Source organism: Salvelinus fontinalis, chromosome 2 (genome assembly GCF_029448725.1).
Source record: "Salvelinus fontinalis isolate EN_2023a chromosome 2, ASM2944872v1, whole genome shotgun sequence".
NCBI classification, from domain to species: domain Eukaryota; kingdom Metazoa; phylum Chordata; class Actinopteri; order Salmoniformes; family Salmonidae; genus Salvelinus; species Salvelinus fontinalis.
In genome coordinates, this window is record NC_074666.1 from 33702371 (window position 1) to 33723071 (window position 20701).

Sequence of the window (20701 nt, forward strand, 5' to 3'; positions counted from 1 at the left end):
AGAGGACCAGTACAAATAGAGGATGCAGGAAGCTGTGACATACTAGCCAGTAATAACAGTTTACAGATAGTTTATTACATTGAGATGACGAGGATAGCCACATTGTTTTGTGTGGTAAGGCATCTAGCTATTCTGTAAACAGAAAGCCATTGACATTTGTTTCAGCCTACTTGTCCATGAAGACAATACGTTTCAAGTAGCCTACAAACAGCAAAAACGAATTGTGTGTGATTACCAGTTATACCAATAAAAGCCTAAGCATTCATCGGGAAACAAAATAGTTAAAATCTCTAAGATCATTATAACACACTTTGCCAGTGCTCATAGTGTCACTGACACAATGTCTCATATTTTACTGAGGATATTGTTTTGCTTATGCAAATGTGTTTACATGATGCATAATCTAATGTTTAGTTCAACTGCTATGTTTAGCCAAACATGTTCAATAATTATTATTTCTTTTGCTTTCAATGAAACACCAGTGAACAGATTTACAGATGGAGACTAGACATGTCAGAGGGATATGACAAAATGTTCACTGCTGTGGCCTGAAGAGAGAAAGCCACGAAGTTGCTCAGTGTCACATCCTGTGCGTTAGTGCCTGTGCTGCTTTCCTCCCTACTCCTCTGAAAACACTGAAACCAGACCTCTGATTTACTCATTTGAGTCCCACATATAAAGATAAAAGAAAATCAGATATCAATGTCAAGAGTTTATGTCGAAAACCGTATATCCACACATTTTTCACATTTGTGTTTTCATCAGAAATGATTGCTTATGAGTACCTTCATGTGTGTGTAAAATATTATTATTAATCGATTTTTTATTATTGTTGTTTTACTTTGCAAAACGCAAAATAAACTCAGCAAAAAAGAAACAGCCCTTTTTCAGGACCCTGTCTTTCAAAGATAATTCGTAAAAATCCAAATATCTTCACAGATTTTAACTGTAAAGGGTTTAAACACAGTTTCCCATGCTAAGGTCACAGTTATGAAAACTTAGCACACTAAAGAGGCCTTTCTACTTACTCTGAAAAACACCAAAAGAAAGATGCCCATGGTCCCTGCTCATCTGCGTGAACGTGCCTTAGGCATGCTCAAGGAGGCATGAGGACTGCACATGTGGCTAGGGCAATAAATTGCAATGTCCGTACTGTGAGACGCCTAAGACAGCGCTACAGGGAGACAGGACGGACAGCTGATCATCCTCGCAGTGGCAGACCACGTGTAAAAACACCTGCACAGGATTGGCACATCCGAAACTCACACCAGCAGGACAGATACAGGATGGCAACAACTGTCCAGGTTACACCAGGAATGCACAATCCCTCCATCAGTGCTCAGACTGTCTGCAATAGGCTGAGAGAGGCTGGACTGAGGGCTTGTAGGCCTGTTGTAAGGCAGGTCCTCACCAGACATCACCAGCAACAACGTCGCACAAACCCACCATCGCTGGACCAGACATGACTGGCAAAAAGTGCCCTTCTCTGACGAGTCGTGGTTTTGTCTCACCAGGGGTGATGGTCGGATTCGCATTTTTCGTCGAAGGAACGAGCGTTACACCGAGGCCTGTACTCTGGAGCGGGATCGATTTGGAGGTGGAGGGTCCGTCATGGTCTGGGGTGGTATTATTCAATTTCTGTTAGACACATGTCTGTGGAACTTGTTCAGTTCATGTCTCAGTTTTTGAATCTTGTTATGTTCATACAAATATTTACACATGTTAAGTTTGCTGAAAATAAATACAGTTGACAGTGAGAGGACATTTATTTTTTTGCTGAGTTTATAGCCATTGTTTAACTGGAATGGAATGTTTGTATCTTGTATATTTGACTGTGCTATGTGGTTATCTCATCTAGCTATCTTAAAGTGAATGCACTTACTGCAAATCGCTCTGGATAAGGCCATCTGCTAAATTACTAAAATCTCAAATGTAAATGTTTTACATACACATACAGTATACAGTGCATTCGGAAAGTATTCAGACCACCTGACTTTTCCACATTTTGTTACATTGCAGCCTTGATATGTTTTCCCCCTGATCAATCAACACACAATACCTCATAAGGTAAAAGGAAACATATTAAAAAGAAAAAACAGAAATATCACATTTACATAAGTAATCAGACCCTTTAGTCAGTACTTTGTTGAAGCACCTTTGGCAGGGTTTACAGGCTCGAGTCTTCTTGGGTATGACTGAAAACTGAAATGCCACTGCATTTAACCATGGCAAGGTGATTGGGAATATGGCCGAATACAAACAGTGTAGTTATTCCCTCCATAAGGCAATCAAACAGGCAAAATGTCAGTACAGAGACAAAGTTGAGTTGCAATTCAACGGCTCAGACACGAGACGTATGTGGCAGGGTCTACAGACGATCACGGACTACAAAGGGTAAACCAGCCACGTCGCGGACATCGACGTCTTGCTTCCGGATAAGCTAAACACCTTTTTTGCCCGCTTTGAGGATAACACAGTGCCACCTATGCGGCCAGCTAACAAGGACTGTGGGCTCTTGTTCTCCGTGGCTGACGTGAGTAAGATATTTAAACGTGTTAACCCTCGAAAGGCTGCCGGCCCAGACGACATCCCTAGCCGGGTCCTCAGAGCATGTGCAGACGAACTGGCTGGAGTGTTTACGTACATATTCAATCTCTCCCTATGTAACAGTTTTGCTTCCATCCCTGTCCTCGCCCCTCTGGGCTTGAACCACGGACCCTCTGCACACATCAACAACTGACACCTTCGAAGCATCGTTACCTATGGGAACAACAACTTCAAGGCTATTAGCGCGCACCCCGCTAACTAGCTAGCCATTTCACACCGGTTACACCTATCCCAGTATGCTGACCCCACATGCTTCAAGATGTCCACCATTGTTCCTGTACCCAAGGATGCAAAGGTAACTGAACTAAATGATTATCGCCCCGTAGCACTCACTAACGTCATCATGAAGCGCTTTGAGAGACTAGTCAAGGATCATATCACCTCTACCTTACCTGACACCCTAGACCCACTTCAATTTGCTTACCGCCCCAATAGATCCACAGACAATGCAATTGCCAACGCACTGCACAATCCCATCTGGACAAGAGGAATACCTATGTAAGAATGCTGTTCATTGACTATAGCTCAGCATTCAACACCATAGTACCCTCCAAGCTCATCATTCAGCTCGGGGCCCTGTGTCTTAACCCCGCCCTGTGCAACTGGGTCCTGGACTTCCTGACAGGCCGCCCCCCAGGTGGTGAAGGTAGGAAACAACACCTCCACTTCACTGATTCTCAACACAGGGGCCCCACAAGGGTGTGTGCTCAGCCCCCTCCTGTAGTCCCTGTTCACCCATGACTGCGTGGGCACGAACGCCTCCAACTCAATGATCAAGTTTGCAGATGAACCTCAGGAGGCTGAAGAAATTTGTCTTGACACCTAAAACCCTCACAAACTTTTACAGATGCACAATTGAGAGCATCCTGTTGGGCTGTATCACCGCCTGGTACGGCAACTACACCACCCGCAACCGCTGGGCACTCCAGAGGGTGGTGCAGTCTGCACAACGCATCACTGGGGGCAAACTACCTGCCCTCCAGGACCTCTACAGCACCCAATGTCACACGAAGGCCAAAAAGATCATCAAGGACAACAACCACCCGAGCCACTGCCTGTTCACCCCGCTATCATCCAGAAGGCAAGGTCAGTAGAGGTGCATCAAAGCTGGGACCGAGAGACTGAAAAACAGCTTCTATCTCAAGGCCATCATACTGTTAAATAGTCATCACTATCACCTTAGAGGCTGCTGCCCCATATACATAGACTTGAAATCACTGGCCACTTTAATAATGGAACACTAATCACTTTAATAATGTTTACATATTTTGCATTACTCATTTGCATGTGTATGTACGGTATTCTATTCTACTTCACAGTATTTTAAGTCATGCTGCTCCGACATTGCTAATTGTCTACGGACAATTTCTTTGACCTCGTGGCTTGGTTTTTGCTCTGACATGTACTGTCAATTGTGGGACCTTATATAGACATCCAAATCATGTCCAATCAATTTCATTTACCACAGGTGGACTCCAATCAAGTTGTCGAGACATCTCAAGGATGATCAATGGAAACAGGATGCACCTGAGATTAATTTCGAGTTTCCTAGCAAAGGGTCTGAATACTTATGTAAATATTGTGTGGTGATTGATGAGGAACATTTTTTATTTAATACATTTTATAATAATGCTGTAACGTAACAAAATGTTGAAAAAGTCAAGGGGTCTGAATACTTTCCGAATGCACTGTATATATTTATTTCTACATTTAAATGTTGATGTCACAAACATAGCATTTGTACAGTTGTTTATTAAAATTGTAGTTATTTGTTACATTAACTGTGTAAAATCTGCTATGATTAGATTGTGTTTTTTCCACTCTCTCTTTCATTATTTCCTTAAACAATAAAAGCTAATTTACCAACATTTCTGAAAATGGATATATGGTGTTTTGGAATGAAACTCTTCATTCATCTCTACAACTAAGGGGATGTATCAAAATGATTGTCAAACATGGCCAGCTTGCCTGTTTCCATTAGCCAAAGGCCAAATAGTGAAGATGATGCAACATTTCATTTGAGATTGGACTGTGGCAAGTGGGTCAGAGTTTATTTGAACCTAAACTATTTCAACCTTTCCTCTGATTTGCACAAAGAACAGGTAATAGCAAGAATAAGCTTGTTCGTCTTTTTTTCTTAACCGTCTCACTATTACATTTCCTCGTTGTCCACTTCCCGCATTAGTGGAACTGCATTTGAGGCTTGAGCCCAAATTTCATCCTAAAACTAGGTCTATCACATGCGCTTAACACAATCTGAAGACAGACACAACACATCCAGTGACTAAACCACAGCAGTGAGAAGAGCTTAACTGTGTGACATCATTACATGACAGTGCAATTAAAATGTGAAAACGCCTCCTCAGTGACCACACAACAGCTCGCTGGCGAGTCACTCCTCAACTCTGTAAACGGTGACAAGACTCTCTTACGTTCACATTTTTTACATGGTGCTATTGACTGTACAGAATGAAACAAACCTTATTATGTGAACTAGTCATAGACTGGACCTTGTGTTGCGTGACCAGAAAAGGGTGTGGAACAAATTGTGTTGCATCCATTTTATTGAAAATACATGTCTCTGTTTCAGTCATTAACAATAGTTGACAGACTTCATATACACAACATATGTCCAAGGCAATACTGTAGAAAATGTTGCAAAAACATATTTCTAATGTTATAAAAAAAGAAAATTGTCAAGTAATGAAAAGGTATTATCTGCCAGCAGAAATTGTTGTAATGTTTAACAATATGACGCCCTCTAAAACGGTTTATTACATTATTAGTCGGACATTAATGCGTCATAACACTGTATGAGTTGTCATTATTTAGTTCAGTTGAATTAATTCAAAAATAGAAAAGGGATTGAAAACTACAAAACAAGTGCAGGTAATCATTTCTGACTTTGTCCTTGTAAATCTTCACGCGTCGTAATGTTATCAAGATGGTTACTTCAGTTGCCAGCATAATTTATTAGCCCATGGCCACTGTTCTACACTGTTATTTTATTGCACACTCCCTTGAAGCAGTGGAACAAAAGATATATTTTGAAAATGAGTGCCACCCTTGATGATGATGCACAAATCTGAGGACTGAATTTTGAAATATAGTGATTACTGTATAAACTGGTTTCACTGTGAGGCTCTCACTGCTTCTCCACCTTCTTCATTTTGACCAACCTGTTAAGGCCGGCAGACTCATAAAACAATTCCTATGACATCACAGGTCAATTCCTCCCCTCTTGTTGACTGTCCTATCTGTCTGTGGAACTGCACCTGTCTATGGGTCTTCCAACAGTTTACCTTCTCCCTGAGAACGATGCTTTTGATGCTGGGCAGGAGGTGGAGAATGTTGCTGGGCAGAGACACCACCCCTGAGTTGGACAGGTTGAGCTCCTGTAAGGCAGCCAGTCCGCTAAACACCTCAGGGTTAAGTGGTCTCAGCCTGCTGTTGTGGGACAGGTCCAGGACCTGCAGGCTGCTCAGCTCACTGAAACTTTGGAGCTGGATGGAGGTGAGCTCAGACAACCCACTGAGAGACAGGTAAGCCAGATCCCTTAGCCCTGTGAAGCTGTGCCTTTCGATGCTGAGGATGGGGTTGCCGTCCAGGCTCAGAGACCTCAGAGGGAGGCCCTGCAGCTTGGGCACAGCCCTCAGACGATTCCCTGCCAGACTGAGGCTCTGAATGTTAGGAGGGCTTAGCACCTGTGGATCCCTAGTTGTGACAGTGTTCAGCAGGTTGTTAGACAGGTCCACATTGAGAGGTCCTGCACCGTGGCCCTTGTTGGAAAAGACCTCCAGGCTGACCTCCTGGAGCCTGTTGCCGCTCAGGTCCACCTCGGCCAGGGGCAAGCCAGAGAAGCAGCCGGGGGCTAGCTCCTCCAGGGTGTTGTGGCTCAGGTCCAAGGTCTCCAGGTAGCGCAGCCTGGAGAAGATGCTGCTGTTGAGCCTGGAGAGGAGGTTGTTGCTGAGGTCCAGGCTGGCCAGCGTGGTGTAGCCCGGCCCAGAGAGCATGGAGTCAGCGATGGTGTGGATGGCGCTGGAGGACAGGTCCAGGGAGGAGGTGTCCAGGGGGATGGAGATGGGGACCACCAGGCCATGACCACGGCCCACCCCACTACAGTCGACCCTGGTCAGGCTGAAGCTGTCGAACAGGCCGAAGCTCTCGACTTCACAGCGACAACCCGGGTGGCAGTCCATCACTGCAGCCACATAGTGAAGGACGAGCAAGAACCAAACACTCACACCCAGGAAACTGGACATAGCAAATCCTGAGGAAGACGCAACATGTTTGATTAAATTATGTTTTCATTTCATGAATTCATTACATTCCTATTCAAGAATTTGGTTATTTAGAAGACCTACATTATTACCGTCTTCAAATAAGAACTTTTTTCCTCTTATAATTAATGTAATGTCCCTCAGGACAAGTTCAATCATACGCTCAAATGCACAGATGCACACTTTTACTATTTCTGTTGTCAAGGGAGATGAGAAATACTGAGGAAAGTACTGTATATTTTCAGTATAAATTGCGATATGGTTTTTGGTCAGGGTAAATAACTTTCTCTGTGGGTGAAGCATTGGCTTGACTGTTGTAAATCATACAACCGTCTCTGTGTTCATTCATCCACCATGTATGCACCTATCATAATCTCACATGGAGGGACCACATTTAGAGCCACTTAATATTTAAAAAAACACATTAGTCAAAAATCATCATTAATTACCCTTTCCCTTTAATGAACAAAAGCAAACTGTACTGATTTGACCTAGTTTTTTGGTTTGCTCCTCAAGAAATGCTGGCGCCCATGACAGAAGCCAAACGTGAGTTGGCTTGGGGGTGCGGTTTGATGTGTGTGTTTCTTGGGTGTGTCCGTCACACCACCAAGACACACCCATCTGTCAGAACATTTCCCACACCCATCTGTCAGAATCAATCCCCACAAACAAACCTCCTGCAGGTTGAGTTCAATAATATACATGCAGATGTATGGTGATATGCCAGAGGAAGCTTTGAATAGGTCAGTAGCCTACAGAGCAATATGAGAAGAATGCAATTGCTGAATTTATGTAGATATTCTAAACTTAGTGTTTTGTTCATTTTTTTAATGTAGTAACAGTTTATGTAGAATAAACAACCCTTTACAAATACCATTGAAGCAGGTAGCTGCAGTTGTTATACCAGAGATGTTCTGCAAATATAACAAGGTGCACCTCTCACCTTTCATTGTCATACCCAGCCATTGCAGATACTGTACCTATCTGCATTTTGTGAGGTGGTAATGAGGCTACCTTATCTAACATGTCAGAGTGGTCATACCTCCGTGTGTGGTGTATCGAATATAACAGGAGTTCCTTCCCTGATCCTGGTGCAGAATACACAGGGTTTCTCCCTCCCCATATTGACTGATAACATTCAATAATAATAAAAAGACAATACAAGTAAAAGTTGTGTCTATTAAGAATTTAATGCCGAGTGCCAGGTCTCTCCATTTAGAGACATCAGTGTCAAGCCCGTCTGTCAGTCTCGACTTCATCACATAATCTTGCAAGTGTATGTGCTGGCTCCATACATGTTTCTGTGAACACATAGTCACTGTTTTATTACCAATTACAGTTAGGATAGGTAATATCTGACACACAAACTGGTACTATGTTAAAGTTTTAACAGGTCAGATAATACCTACCCAATTATGGTCTCCCCATCAAACGACCGAGGCTGGCGACTGGCAAACGCATCTACAGTCCTCTCCATCTGTAGAACTATGCAGAGTTGAGGCAGAGTTCATCAGTGACACATGGAATGAAAAGGGTGTTGCAAATACTGGACATTTCTGCTGTACTGTATTATTAGTAATTACCTTCAGACCCACATTGATGGGCATGGCAGCATAGATCAGATCCTGGCCCCGCATCAAAGATACTGGTCAGTCACACACAGACACTGATTAGATTATCAATGGTGGTTATGATTAGTATGGTGGAACCAACCTTATCGATGCATTCACCTTTCTATTTCACTTTAGATATCATGATCTGTGAAGTGAAATAGAATGGTAAATGCAGCGATCAGGCTGGTCCCACCAGGCTAGGTTACGAAGGTGAATTGGGACAAACCTCGAAACTGTTTTGACCTTTGACCAGGTCAAATGTCACCAACCTAATTCAAGTGTTCTCCCTGTTCCATTTATAGGAAGGCTCACAGCGAGGGATGTCTGCGTGAGTCTGAGGGTCCCCTAGCTGACCTTCTCTATGATGCATGTTCGGCTGCAAACTGGACATCTCTTGAACAACTGCAGCTAACTACATAAACAGCAATAGCGTTATCTAACATTGTTAGCTAGCTAAATTATACCAGAGATGTATATTCCAGTATCTCTGGTTATACTCACCAGGCATGGTCAATCCGTATAAGGATTTTCAGTCTGACGTCCTTTGAACGCGTTGGGGGGCGATGAAACAACGGAGCCCCATTCAATGAAGGGAAGCGGAGTGGGCGGAGGGGCAATTTGCACGTGGCGCTTGGCAAAAGGGGCCATGATTAGTTTATATAATTGTAATCCAAACCCAACCTTCATTTACTCACTGATACACTGAGGTTCCAAACTCTGCTTTAGACAAGACTGACTTTATGACCCAAATTATCCTATTTACACTTTGTTGTCAATTTTGACACTAGAATAACTAGTTTCTGACTCATATCGATGCCACATAGGCCGTTTTCAAAGGGATTATTTGCTTTTCAGGGGCAGTCGCTCTTTAAGTACAATAAACGGCTACAGCACACCATAACAACCATCTTCCTTTTCTCTCAGAAGCTACATTTGCACATTGGACATGTTGCGGATGAATCCTTGGCCTACGAGTTTATTCTGTATTCACAGAACATTCTCGTGCTCTGTAGTAAATCACACTGCTCAGATGTGTGACCCCTCTGGTTGGCACGACACCTGTCCCCACCTCTGCTCCGGAAGGGATCAGTTGTGCAGTGTGTTTGTTTGTGTGTGCCCGCACAATGGAGTTATGGTGAAATACCTGCCAAGGGGGAGCATTGAGCTCCAGGTGTGCAGTATAAAGCACGGCTCACCCTATCTGAACTCTGGAACTTGAATGAGCTCTATCTGTATTCACCTAGTATTTTGCATTGGCAATACAACTATTTTGAGTATTATTAGGTTCCATATTAGATCAACAGAACAGTAAAAGTAAAAGGTACCTTATTAGAAAATGACTTAAGTAAAAGTCAACCAGAAAATCCTACTTGAGTATCCTACTCAAATTCCTTATATTAAGCAAACCAGACGGCACCATTTTATTTTTTATTTAGGGATAGCTAGAGGAACGCTCCAACACTCAGACATATTTTACAAACGAAGCATGCGTTTAGTGAGTCCGCCAGCTCAAAGGCAGTAGGGATGACCAGGGAATGTTCTCTTAATAAGTGTGTGAATTAGACATTTTTCCTGTCCTGCTAAGCATTCAAAATGTAACGAGTACTTTTGGGTGTCAGGGAAACTGTATGGAGTAAAAAGTACATAATTTTCTTTAGGAATGTAGTGAAGTAAAAGTTGTCAAAAATATGTATAGTAAATTAGAGTACAGATACACCCAAAAACTACTTAATTAGTACTTTCAATTATTTTTTACTTAAGTACTTTACACCACTGTCTTTGAAGTTGTTTTTAATTAACTAATTAATAGACTTATTTGAAACTGAGTGCATATACTGCGTGTATTTCCTGTCCTGATAACATTTCTCCTCTCACAGCCTCTATAGATAGATGTGGAGTTGGCCAATAATTCACCAACATAGATGAGACCTGTTATTATCACCTCATCTACAATTATCACATCTACAATTACGGCATCCCTTTCCTTTCTCTGCTCTACCATTCTCTCACCACCACCCTTTTGCTTTCACTGTTCAAAGCATCACTAACTAAAACTACATCCTTTATCCTTTCTTTGAAGAGCAAAAGGTGTGTAAAGGCCATTGTATTATTATCTTGACAGATGGATGTTACTTTTTGGTCATAAAATAAAAGGGAAGTTTGTGGATTCTGAATAAAAGTATTTACTTGATACGAAACAAATCTAAATTCTTTATTGCATGATTGGACTTATGTAAGCCATGTATGCTTTTGAATCTCTCATGTTCAGATAATTAGCCTATACTACAACAGGGAATCGCATAGCAGACTAAACTCCACTCCATGGTGAAGAAAGTTTGAGGAACTTCATCAGAATCTTCCTTCACCAAGTTTAGTCCGCCAGGAATCACATAGACAGCAATGTTATCGGTGCGATCCGTTACAATGTTTCAAAAGTCAACAACAATTGTACTTTCCTCCAGACATAATAGCCTCAGAAAAAAGTTAACTGTCTTTTTAAAAGTTCAGGACACATTCTATGGGTGATTTGAATGCAATGTAAAGTGCTCACCTTTCTTGGAGAATTGTACCACGTTTGTGGCACTTCTTCAGTCGATATCTTAAGATAGATCCCTTTACGATGGCAAGAGACAGTATTATGTTAAAACAGACTGTCGTTTACATTTTTTCCTCTTTGTCTGCTTCCCCCATCTGCCGTATAACTTTTCACCAGTACATTCCATGTAACGACTTTCACGCAAGCAGAAGTGTGCAGCCCATTTTAACCAATTTCTAACCTCGGTCTTCTCAGATTACTCAGAAACGCTCGTGCCATAGCTCACGACGCAAACCCCACTGCGGTCAAGCTATCCGCGCTGTAGAATATGAATGCGCCCATGCACTGAACATTATGGTATCACGAGGAATAGCCTATGCTTGACAGGGAAGACGATCCGATCACTGAACCTCTTCAGATTTAGTGTCGCCAGTGAATTGTGTGACGATTATGTAATATGTTTATACCCAGTAACTTCATTTAATAATTGAGACAAATTATACTGACTTTATTCACACTTTTTTGTTTCGGTTTCGGTAACAACATGCATCACACGCGGAAGCACATGCCTCCTAGGCAGTAGTTCGGTTAGATCCTATTCAGTGATTGGGATTCCACAGAACTAGGATTGTGTTTGGATCTCTTGAAATAGGTCAGAAATACGGTCTCGAAGCAAAGAAACAGCACTTTATGAAAGCACAAATTTGATCAAAATCATTTTCTGATTAATAAAGCTATGATTGGATTTTTTTAATGATCATAACCTATTGTCAAATATGATAATGTATAAGATTTGGATGGTCATGATTTTATTTGAAGAGCTAATTCAAATAGATTGCCAATACAAGTAATTACTGGGTTAGTTTAATCTCATATTCCAAAAAATATATATCCCATATTGGAGACTCAATGAAAGTTTAACATACTGTTTCAAATATGTATAATTTAGAAAATACACATACACGGCATACTTAATAAATAAGCAATACGACCCGGGGGGGTGTGGTATATGGCTAATACACCCTGGTTAAGGCATGTTCTTAGGCACGACGTGAAGTGAAGTGCCTGAATACAGCCCTTAGCCATGGCACAGTATATTGGCCATATAACACAAACCCCCGAGGTGCCTTATTGCTATTATGAACTGATTATCAACATGAATAGAATAGTAAACAAGTATTTTTGCATCATTCCCGTGGTGTATTGTCTGATATACCACGGCTTTCAGCCAATCAGCATCCAGGACCCAAACTACCCGGTTTATAATGGCATTTATCCCATGTTGGAGACTCAATGAATGGACCTTTTCAAATACAGTGCATTCGGAAAGTATTCAGACACCTTCACTTTTTCCATATTTTGTTACGTTACAGCCTTATTCTAAAATGGATTTAAAAAATGAAAAAATCCTCATCAATCTACACACAATACCTCATAATGTCAAAGTGAAACGGTAATTTTTTTTATTTTTGCAAATGTATTTAAAAAAAAACAGAAACACCTTATTTACATAAATATTCAGACCATTTGCTATGAGACTCGAAATTGAGCTCAGGTGCATCCTGTTTCCATTCATCATCCTTGAGATCTTTCTACAACTTGAAGGGAGTCCACCTGTGGTAAATTCAATTGATTGGACATGATTTGGAAAGGCACACACCTGTCTATATAAGGTCCCACAGTTGACAGTGCATGTCAGAGCAAAAGCCAAGCCATGATGTCAAAACTATTTTCCGTAGAGCTCCGAGACAAGATTGTGTCAAGGCAAAGATCTGGGGAAGGGTACAAAAAAACTTCTGCAGCATTGAAGGTCCACAAGAACACATTGGCCTCCATCATTCTTAAATGGAAGAAGTTTGGAACCACCAAGACTCTTCCTAGAGTTGGCCGCCCGGCCAAACTGAGCAATTGGAGGAGAGGGGCCTTGGTCATGGAGGTGACCAAGAACTCGATGGTCATGCTGACAGAGCTCCAGAGTTCCTCTGTGAGTGGCCAGACAGAAGCCATTCCTCAGTAAATAGCACATGACAGGCCACTTGGAGTTTGTCAAAATGCACCTAAAGGACTCAGAACATGAGAAACAAGATTCTCTGATCTGATGAAACCAAGATTGAGCTATTTGGCCTGAATACCAAGCGTTACATCTGGAGGAAACCTGGCACCATCCCTACTTTTCAACCTGGAACAGTCCTAATCATACGTCATCCGAGTGCGCAGCTGAACAATGTATGCTGGAAACACTCGATTTGTTATTTTAACTAAAACATAACCAATTTGTTAAATGTAAATACCAAAACTGTTTTTGCATGGATTTCGCAGCGCAGTTAGCTTTTAACCGCTAGGACCGCTATTTATTATCCCGGAATCCCGCTTAACTGACAGGTTAAAGTCTGCTTGAAAGAGCCGCTAAGCTGCTAATGTTAGCCATCAAGCTAACGAAGTTAGTCCCAGATTAGTTTTCCAATGGAACCCTATTTGGAGAAGTAAATGAACGGTTCCAGACCTGTAGGAGCTGTATCTACTACGCTTTGTTTCAGTGCAAACTGGATCAGTTCCAATGCGGCAAATTGTTTGCTTGCCGAGGATCTTAGGCTTGAGGTGGCTTCCTTCATCACACAGGTAGCCAGCCTACGTAAGAAACTGGGGAAAATGCAGAGTGAATGTTTACCTTTTCTATGACGGTGGCTGGACGGTGTTTGCGCATGTTGGATGCATCTCCGTCTTGTCATTTGTTGTTATCCGACTGGCCGGTGTTGCCCGGAGACCGTTCACCAGGGGAGCCATCTCCTGCCTCTCCTCCCCCATCTGATAGCGGAATCAAAAGAGCACAGCAAGAGGAGCATGGCAATCAACAAGGGTTACATGTCACAAGCCGTGGAAGCCGAAGACAGCGGCCTACAGCAAAGCAGTTTACACTCCCAATGAGAGGCCCGGAGTGGATACAAACAACGACTAGTTTCACCGTCCTAGAGCCTGATCTTCCTACACCTTCGTCGCTGGGGGTACCGGTGTCTGTGGCCGCTGTGCCTACTCCTACTCCTTCCACTACCATTTCAAAGTCGACATTGGCAAACTTCCGTCCCTGCTCTGAATCCAGCGGGCTTTCTCCATCTGTCGGAGACCTCCACCATCCTGTGAAGCGTGGGAGTGGGTGGATTTCCTCATCCTTCTCGCCAGCTGTGATTTTGGGCAGCTCCATGGTAAGAAATGTGACTGTTCCTGGTTCAAAAACAATGTCCTATCCTGGAGCTTGAGTAAATTACATTACTAAGCTGCTCCTGAATGTACTACACCAGGACATGGACATTGATTCTATCATAGTCCATGTGGACATTAGGAAGGGCAGCTCTGAACAGTTGAAACTGGATTTCAAAGAGCTGATTGACTCTCTGCTATACACTAATTAAAGACTCATCATATCTGGCCCTGTTCCCTCTCTGAATCGTGTAATTCTTCACAACTGGCTATGTGATTATTGCAGCTCAAAGGGTGTAACTTTTGTTGACAATTTTAATGCTTTTTGGAAACAAAACACATTTTATTAAGAGGATGGGTCCACTCAAATCATTTGGGTTCCTGGATCCTTTCACAGCATTATAAGGCTGTGTTGAGACAATGTCTTATCAATGACCCAAGCCCAGCTCAGTTAATCCCTATCATTGTGTCACTGAGTCATCATAATGCTTATAACAGGGGCATTGGTAGACAAATTATACCAGGGGCATTGGTAGACCCAATGTAAGTAACCTAATTTATGTCCCTCCAACTGCCCCGAATGCCTCTACTGATTCTATAGCTATTGCATGCAGCAATCATGTGCCAATGAACCGGATGTATTCTGTTAACACTGAGGTGGTGAACCCTAGTATGAAGTCCACTGTGTGCAGCTCATCCTGCACTAACATAAATAACATGAGAGTATCTACTTCTGCTAAGCTTCCCAGTAAAGCAATGAAAACAAGCAAGCGTCACAGAAAAGTGCTGAAAATAGCCCACGTTAACATATGTAGCTTAAGAAACACGGTTCATGAAATTAATAAGTTGTTAGTAACAGATTACATTCATATTCTCTGAAACTCACTTAGACAATACCTTTGATGATACAGTGGGATAACATTTCCAGAAAATACAGAAATGCCAGTGGTGGAGGTGTTGCTGTTTACATTCAGAACCACATTGCTGTAAAGATTAGAGAGAATCTCATGTTAAGTACTGTTGAAGTAATATGGCTACAGGTTCAATTGCCTCTCCTAAAGCCCATTATTGTTGTCATGCCCTGATCTGTTTCACCTATCCTTGTGATTGTCTCCACCCACTCCTGGTGTCACTTATTTATCCCTGTGTTTTCTGTCTCTCTGTGCCAGTTCGTCTTGTCAAGTCAACCAGCGTGTTTTTCCCCGTGCTCCTGCTTTTTCTTATCTCTCTTTTTCTAGTCCTCCCGGTTTTGACTCTTTCCTGCCCTGACTCTGTACTTGCCTGCCTGACTATTCTGCCTGACCTGACCTCAAGCCTGCCTGCCACCCTGTACCTCCTAGACTCTGACCTTGTTATGAACTTTTTGCCTGTTCACGACCATTTTCTTGCCTGCCCCTTGGATACTAATAAATATAAGAGACACAAACCATCTGTCTCCCGTGTCTGCATCTGGGTCTCGCCCTGTGCCCTTGTAATTGTGGGAAGCTGCTATAGACCACCAAGTGCTAACAGTCAGTATCTGGATAACGTGTGAAATGATTGATAATATATGTGATATCAACAGAGAGGTATATTTTCAAGGTGATTTAAATATTGACTGGCTTTCATCAAGCTTCCCAATCAAGAAAAAGCTTCAAACTGTAACCAGTGCCTGCAACCTGGTTCAGGTTGTCAGTCAACCTACCAGGGTTGTTACAAACAGCACAGGAATGAAATCATCAACATGTATTGATCACATCTTTACTAATGCTGCCGAAATGTGGTTGAAAGTAGTATCCAGATCCATCGGATGTAGTGATCACAATATAGTAGCCATATCTAGGAAAACCAAAGTTCCAAAGGCTAGGCATAATATAGTGTATAAGAGGTCATACAATAAGTTTTATAGTGTTTCCTGTGTTGTTGATGTAAAGAGTATTTGTTGGTCCGTGATGTGTAATGAGGAGCAAACAGATGTTGCACTTGACACATTTATGAAATTGCTTATCCCAGTTACTAATAAGCATGCACCCGTTAAGAAAATTACTGTAAAAAAATGTTTAATCCCCGTAGATTGATAAGAAATTGAAGAATTGTATGGTTGAGAGGGATGAGGCAAAAGAAATGGAAAATAAGTCCACCTGCACAACCGATTGGCAAACAAACTGCAAATTGAGAAATTATGTGACTAATCTGAATTTAAAAAAGAAGAAGAAACTACACTATGAAACCAAGATAAATTACATAAAGAATGATAGTAAAAAGCTTTGGAGCACCTTCAATTACATTTGGGAAAAAAAGTCAAACTCAGTTCCATCATTCATTGAATAAGATTGCTCATTCATCACAAAACCCACTGATATTGCCAACTACTTTGATTATTTTTTAATTGGCAAGATTAGCAAACATAGGCATGACATGCCAGAAACTAACGCTGACACTACACATCCAAATATATCTGACCAAATTATGAAAGACAAGAATTGTAATTTAGAATGCCGCAAAGTGAGAGTGTAATGTTATTGTTGTTATCTATCAACAATCACAAGCCACCGGGGTCTGACAACTTGGATGGTGTCACGAATACCACCGAAGGTGGCTCCCCTTCCTGTTCGGGTGGCGCTCGGCGGTCGTCGTCACCGGTCTACTAGCTGCCACCGATCCCTTTTTCCTTTTCGTTTGTTTTTGTCTAATTGTTTTCACCTGTTCCTTGTTGGGGTTTTGGGATGGGTGTTATTTAAGTTCCTTTAGCCCGCTGGTGTTTGTGCGGGCTTGTTGTTATTTTTGACGTATGTGGTGTTTGTGTTCTTTTGGGTTTTCGCTGTCCGGGTTTTTTAGTAACTATGGTTTTGGGTTTTGTTGCACCTGTGTTTTGGGCTTCACCCATGATTTTAACTGGTTACTAGCCGAAAGGACATTAAAGCGTTTTTCACGTCTACCTTCTGCTCTCTGCGTCTGACTCCACACCCATCACTCTCCAGACGTTACAGATGGAAAATTATTGACACTCCTATATGCCATATCTTCAATTTAAGCCTACTAGAAAGTGTGTGCCCTCAGGCCTGGAGGGAAGCAAAAGTTATTATGCTACCTAAGAATAATAAAGCCCCCATCAAATAGCCAACCAATCAGCCTGTTACCAACCCTTAAAAAGTTTTTGAAAAAATTGTAATTGACCAGATACAATGCTATTTTTACAGTACACAAATCGAGGCTTTCAGCAGGCTTATAGGGAAGGACATTCCACAAGCACAGCACTTACACAAATGACTGATGATTGGCTGAGAGAAATTGATGATAAAAATATTGCAGGCGCTGTTTTGTTAGACTTCAGTGCAGCTTTTTACATTATCGATCATTGTCTGCTGTTGGAAAAACGTATGTGTTATGGCTTTACACCCCATGCTATATTGTGGATAAAGAGTTACCTATCTAACAGAACACAAGGGTGTTCTTTAATGGAAGCCTCTGTGTTGTTATTTTTGTCGCACTGCTTTGCTTTATCTTGGCCAGGCCGCAGTTGTAAATGAGAACTTGTTCTCAAAAAAAACTAACATAATACAGATAGAATCAGGAATTCCTCAGGGCAGCTTTTTAGGCCCCTTACTTTTTTCAATCTTTACTTTGAGTAAAGCCAGTGTGTCTATGTATATGGATGACTCAACACTATACACGTCAGCTACTACAGTGACTGAAATGACTGCATCCCTTAACAAAGAGCTGCAGATAGTTTCAGAATGGGTGGCAAGGAATAAGGTAGTCCTAAATATTTCAAAAACTAAATGCATTGTATTTGGGACAAATAATTCACTAAACCTCAACTAAATATTGTAATAAATCATGTGGAAATTGAGCAAGTTGAGGTGCCTAAACTACTTGGAGTAACCCTGGATTGCAAACTGTCATGGTCAAAACATATTAATACAACAGCAGCTAAGATGGGGAGATGTCTGTCCATAATAAAGCGCTGCTGTACCTTCTTAACAGCACTTACAACAAGGCAGGTCCTTCAGGCTCTAGTTTTGTCGCACCTGGACTGCTGTTCAGTCGTGTGGTCAGGTGCCATAAAGAGGGACTTAGGAAAATTGCAATTGGCTCAGAACAGGGCAGCACGGCTGGAAAAAGGGGTCTGAATACTTTCCGAATGCACTGTATATAGTCAGCAAACTCAATGATTAATAAAGAACAACTACTCATCTATCTGTGTTATGGATTAGAAGCATTCTTACTGTACCATTTTGAAAATGCAACCCTCCAACCCTACTTAAATCGCATACTTAATGATGGCATTTATCCCACATTAAAGACTAAATTAAAGGATTGTTCAGTAGCTGTGCGTGGGTAAAAACACCGGGGAAGCCAGAAAAAAAGGCATAATATAACTTATGTGCAGTGATAATTGCGTTGTTTGCTCTATAACCTGTTAGTTCATATGCCTTGCAACCGTGATATATAGGCCTGAAGGCCGAGACAATATGAAGACACAGTGGCAGAATAAATCACAAAACCGGAGAACAACTTCTGTACGGTGAAGTCCACAAAAGCATATGGCATGTAACAGACAGTTACATGACCTATAGTATGGTCAAGCAAGTTAATGTTTCCAACATTTTCGGGCCACTAAACAACTATTGATTGAGAACCACGGAGAGTTACAGCAAGTCGCAAAGACACCAGGAGCTGCCTCTACTATTCCAGCATCCTTTCAACATCATCAAATCACCTATGCTTAGTTTAAATTGACAACAAAAATATACCAAAAACAATTTAGTGTGTGTGTGCGTGCGTGTGCATTTGTGCAAGTAGAAAAAAACATGTTAACTCACCCGACTCACCCTAATGCCGTCCTCCTCTCTTTCATGTTGATGAAACGGTCTATCACTCTGTCATACAATACACGCTTACATTTTTTCATTGTCCTAGGCTACCTGGCTAAAATGCTTGCTTGCTAGCCTAACTTCCATTCATAGACAACATTAGCCAGTTAACATTAGCCTTCTACATCTAGCTACATATTGAACATATTGAACTATTGAACAACAATATATTTATTAATGGTTGGATCAGAATCGCAGTTATATTCATTGGCCAGTATGGAGAATTAAGTCCAAATCCCTATCTCCATCCATGGCTAATTCAGTAAAGGGATCATTTCAGCTAGCTAGCTAGCCACAACAACACAACGATATGCAACAGTTCAAGTTGTTTCTGTCAATGATGTATGCTCTCAATGCAATTTGATAGGAGAGACGCCAAATCCAAGCTGGCTTCCCTTGAAACTTTTTTTGGTGCGCCAGGACCATTCACAGTTGAGCTCACTCAGTTTAGCTCAACACTGATTGGCTATAATTTTATGTTTTTTTTCTCAAGGGAGGCCAAATGCTCGCTGGCTTTCCTTGCATTCCATGCTACGGGCGGCAACAATGTCATACACGTTTGGACCAGACAGCATCAGATGGATGTCTACACATAGAGAGACAGACGGGCGCTTTCTCCGGTGAGATACATTCAGCCTCTTGCACCCATCCAAACCTACTTACATCACATAATGTGAAAATGGAATTTATCCCATATTAAAGACTCAATTAAAGGACTGTTTAAAATACTTTGTCAGCAAATTCAATGGATTAATGTAGTACAACTACTCCACTATCTATGTTATGTATTTGAAGCATTTATACTGTATCATTTTGAAAATGCAGTCCTCCAAACTACTTGCATCACATTTGCGATAACGGGATTTATCCTATATTGAAGACTCAATTAAAGGACCGTTTCAAATATGTAATCACCAAACTCAATGGATTAATACAGAAAAGCAAACCTACACTTAACAAAAATATAAACGCAACATGCAACAATTTCAAAGATTTCACTGAGTTACAGTTCATATAAGGAAATCAGTGAATTGAAATAAATGAACTAGGCCCTAATCTATGGATTTCACATGACTGGGAATACAGATATACGTATATTTAAAAAAGTTTACCTTTATTTAACTAGGCAAGTCAGTTAAAACTTCTTGTCAATAGGGGGGCGCCGTTTTCACTTTGGAAAAAATCGTGCCCAAATTAAACTGCCTCGTACTCTATTCTAGATCGTACAATATGCATATTATTATTACTATTGGATAGAAAACACTCTCAAGTTTCTAAAACTGTTTGAATTATATCTGTGAGTAAAACAGAACTCATTTTGCAGCAAACTTCCATACAGGAAGTGAAAATCTGAAAACGATGCTCTGTTCCAGGGCCTGCCTATTCAATTGCCTAATATTTATCGATATGCATGCACTTCATACGCCTTCCACTAGATGTCAACAGGCAGTGGAAGGTGGAATGGGGTGTCTAGCTTGATCTGAGGCCGAACAAGAGCTTTTGGAGTGACAGGTCTGGAAATTTCTTTGTCTTCTCTGGCGCACGAAGTACGTCGACATTAGCTTCTGAAAAGCGTTCGGTATACACGGCGGATATCTCCGGCTCTGATTTTAT

At 41.6% G+C, this 20701-nt stretch overlaps 1 protein-coding gene across 7 annotated transcripts; it reads right to left on the reverse strand.

Moving 5' to 3' along the window:
* Positions 1-5153: 5153 nt before the first annotated feature.
* LOC129817428 (tsukushi-like) lies at positions 5154-11542 on the reverse strand. 7 transcript variants are annotated; one of them, XM_055872673.1, is made up of 5 exons: positions 11052-11473; positions 9002-9130; positions 8471-8532; positions 8297-8372; positions 5154-6877 (listed from the first exon to the last, which is right to left on the reverse strand). In XM_055872673.1, exon 5 carries the CDS (start codon positions 6867-6869, stop codon positions 5805-5807), a length of 1065 nt encoding a protein of 354 aa, XP_055728648.1. In that variant the 5' UTR covers positions 6870-6877; positions 8297-8372; positions 8471-8532; positions 9002-9130; positions 11052-11473; the 3' UTR covers positions 5154-5804. The 7 variants fall into 7 exon arrangements, 5 of the variants coding, with proteins under 5 accessions (XP_055728648.1, XP_055728665.1, XP_055728639.1 ...); XM_055872690.1 differs by lacking the exon at positions 9002-9130 and having other exon boundaries at positions 8471-8512; XM_055872664.1 differs by lacking the exon at positions 9002-9130.
* Positions 11543-20701: the final 9159 nt, after the last annotated feature.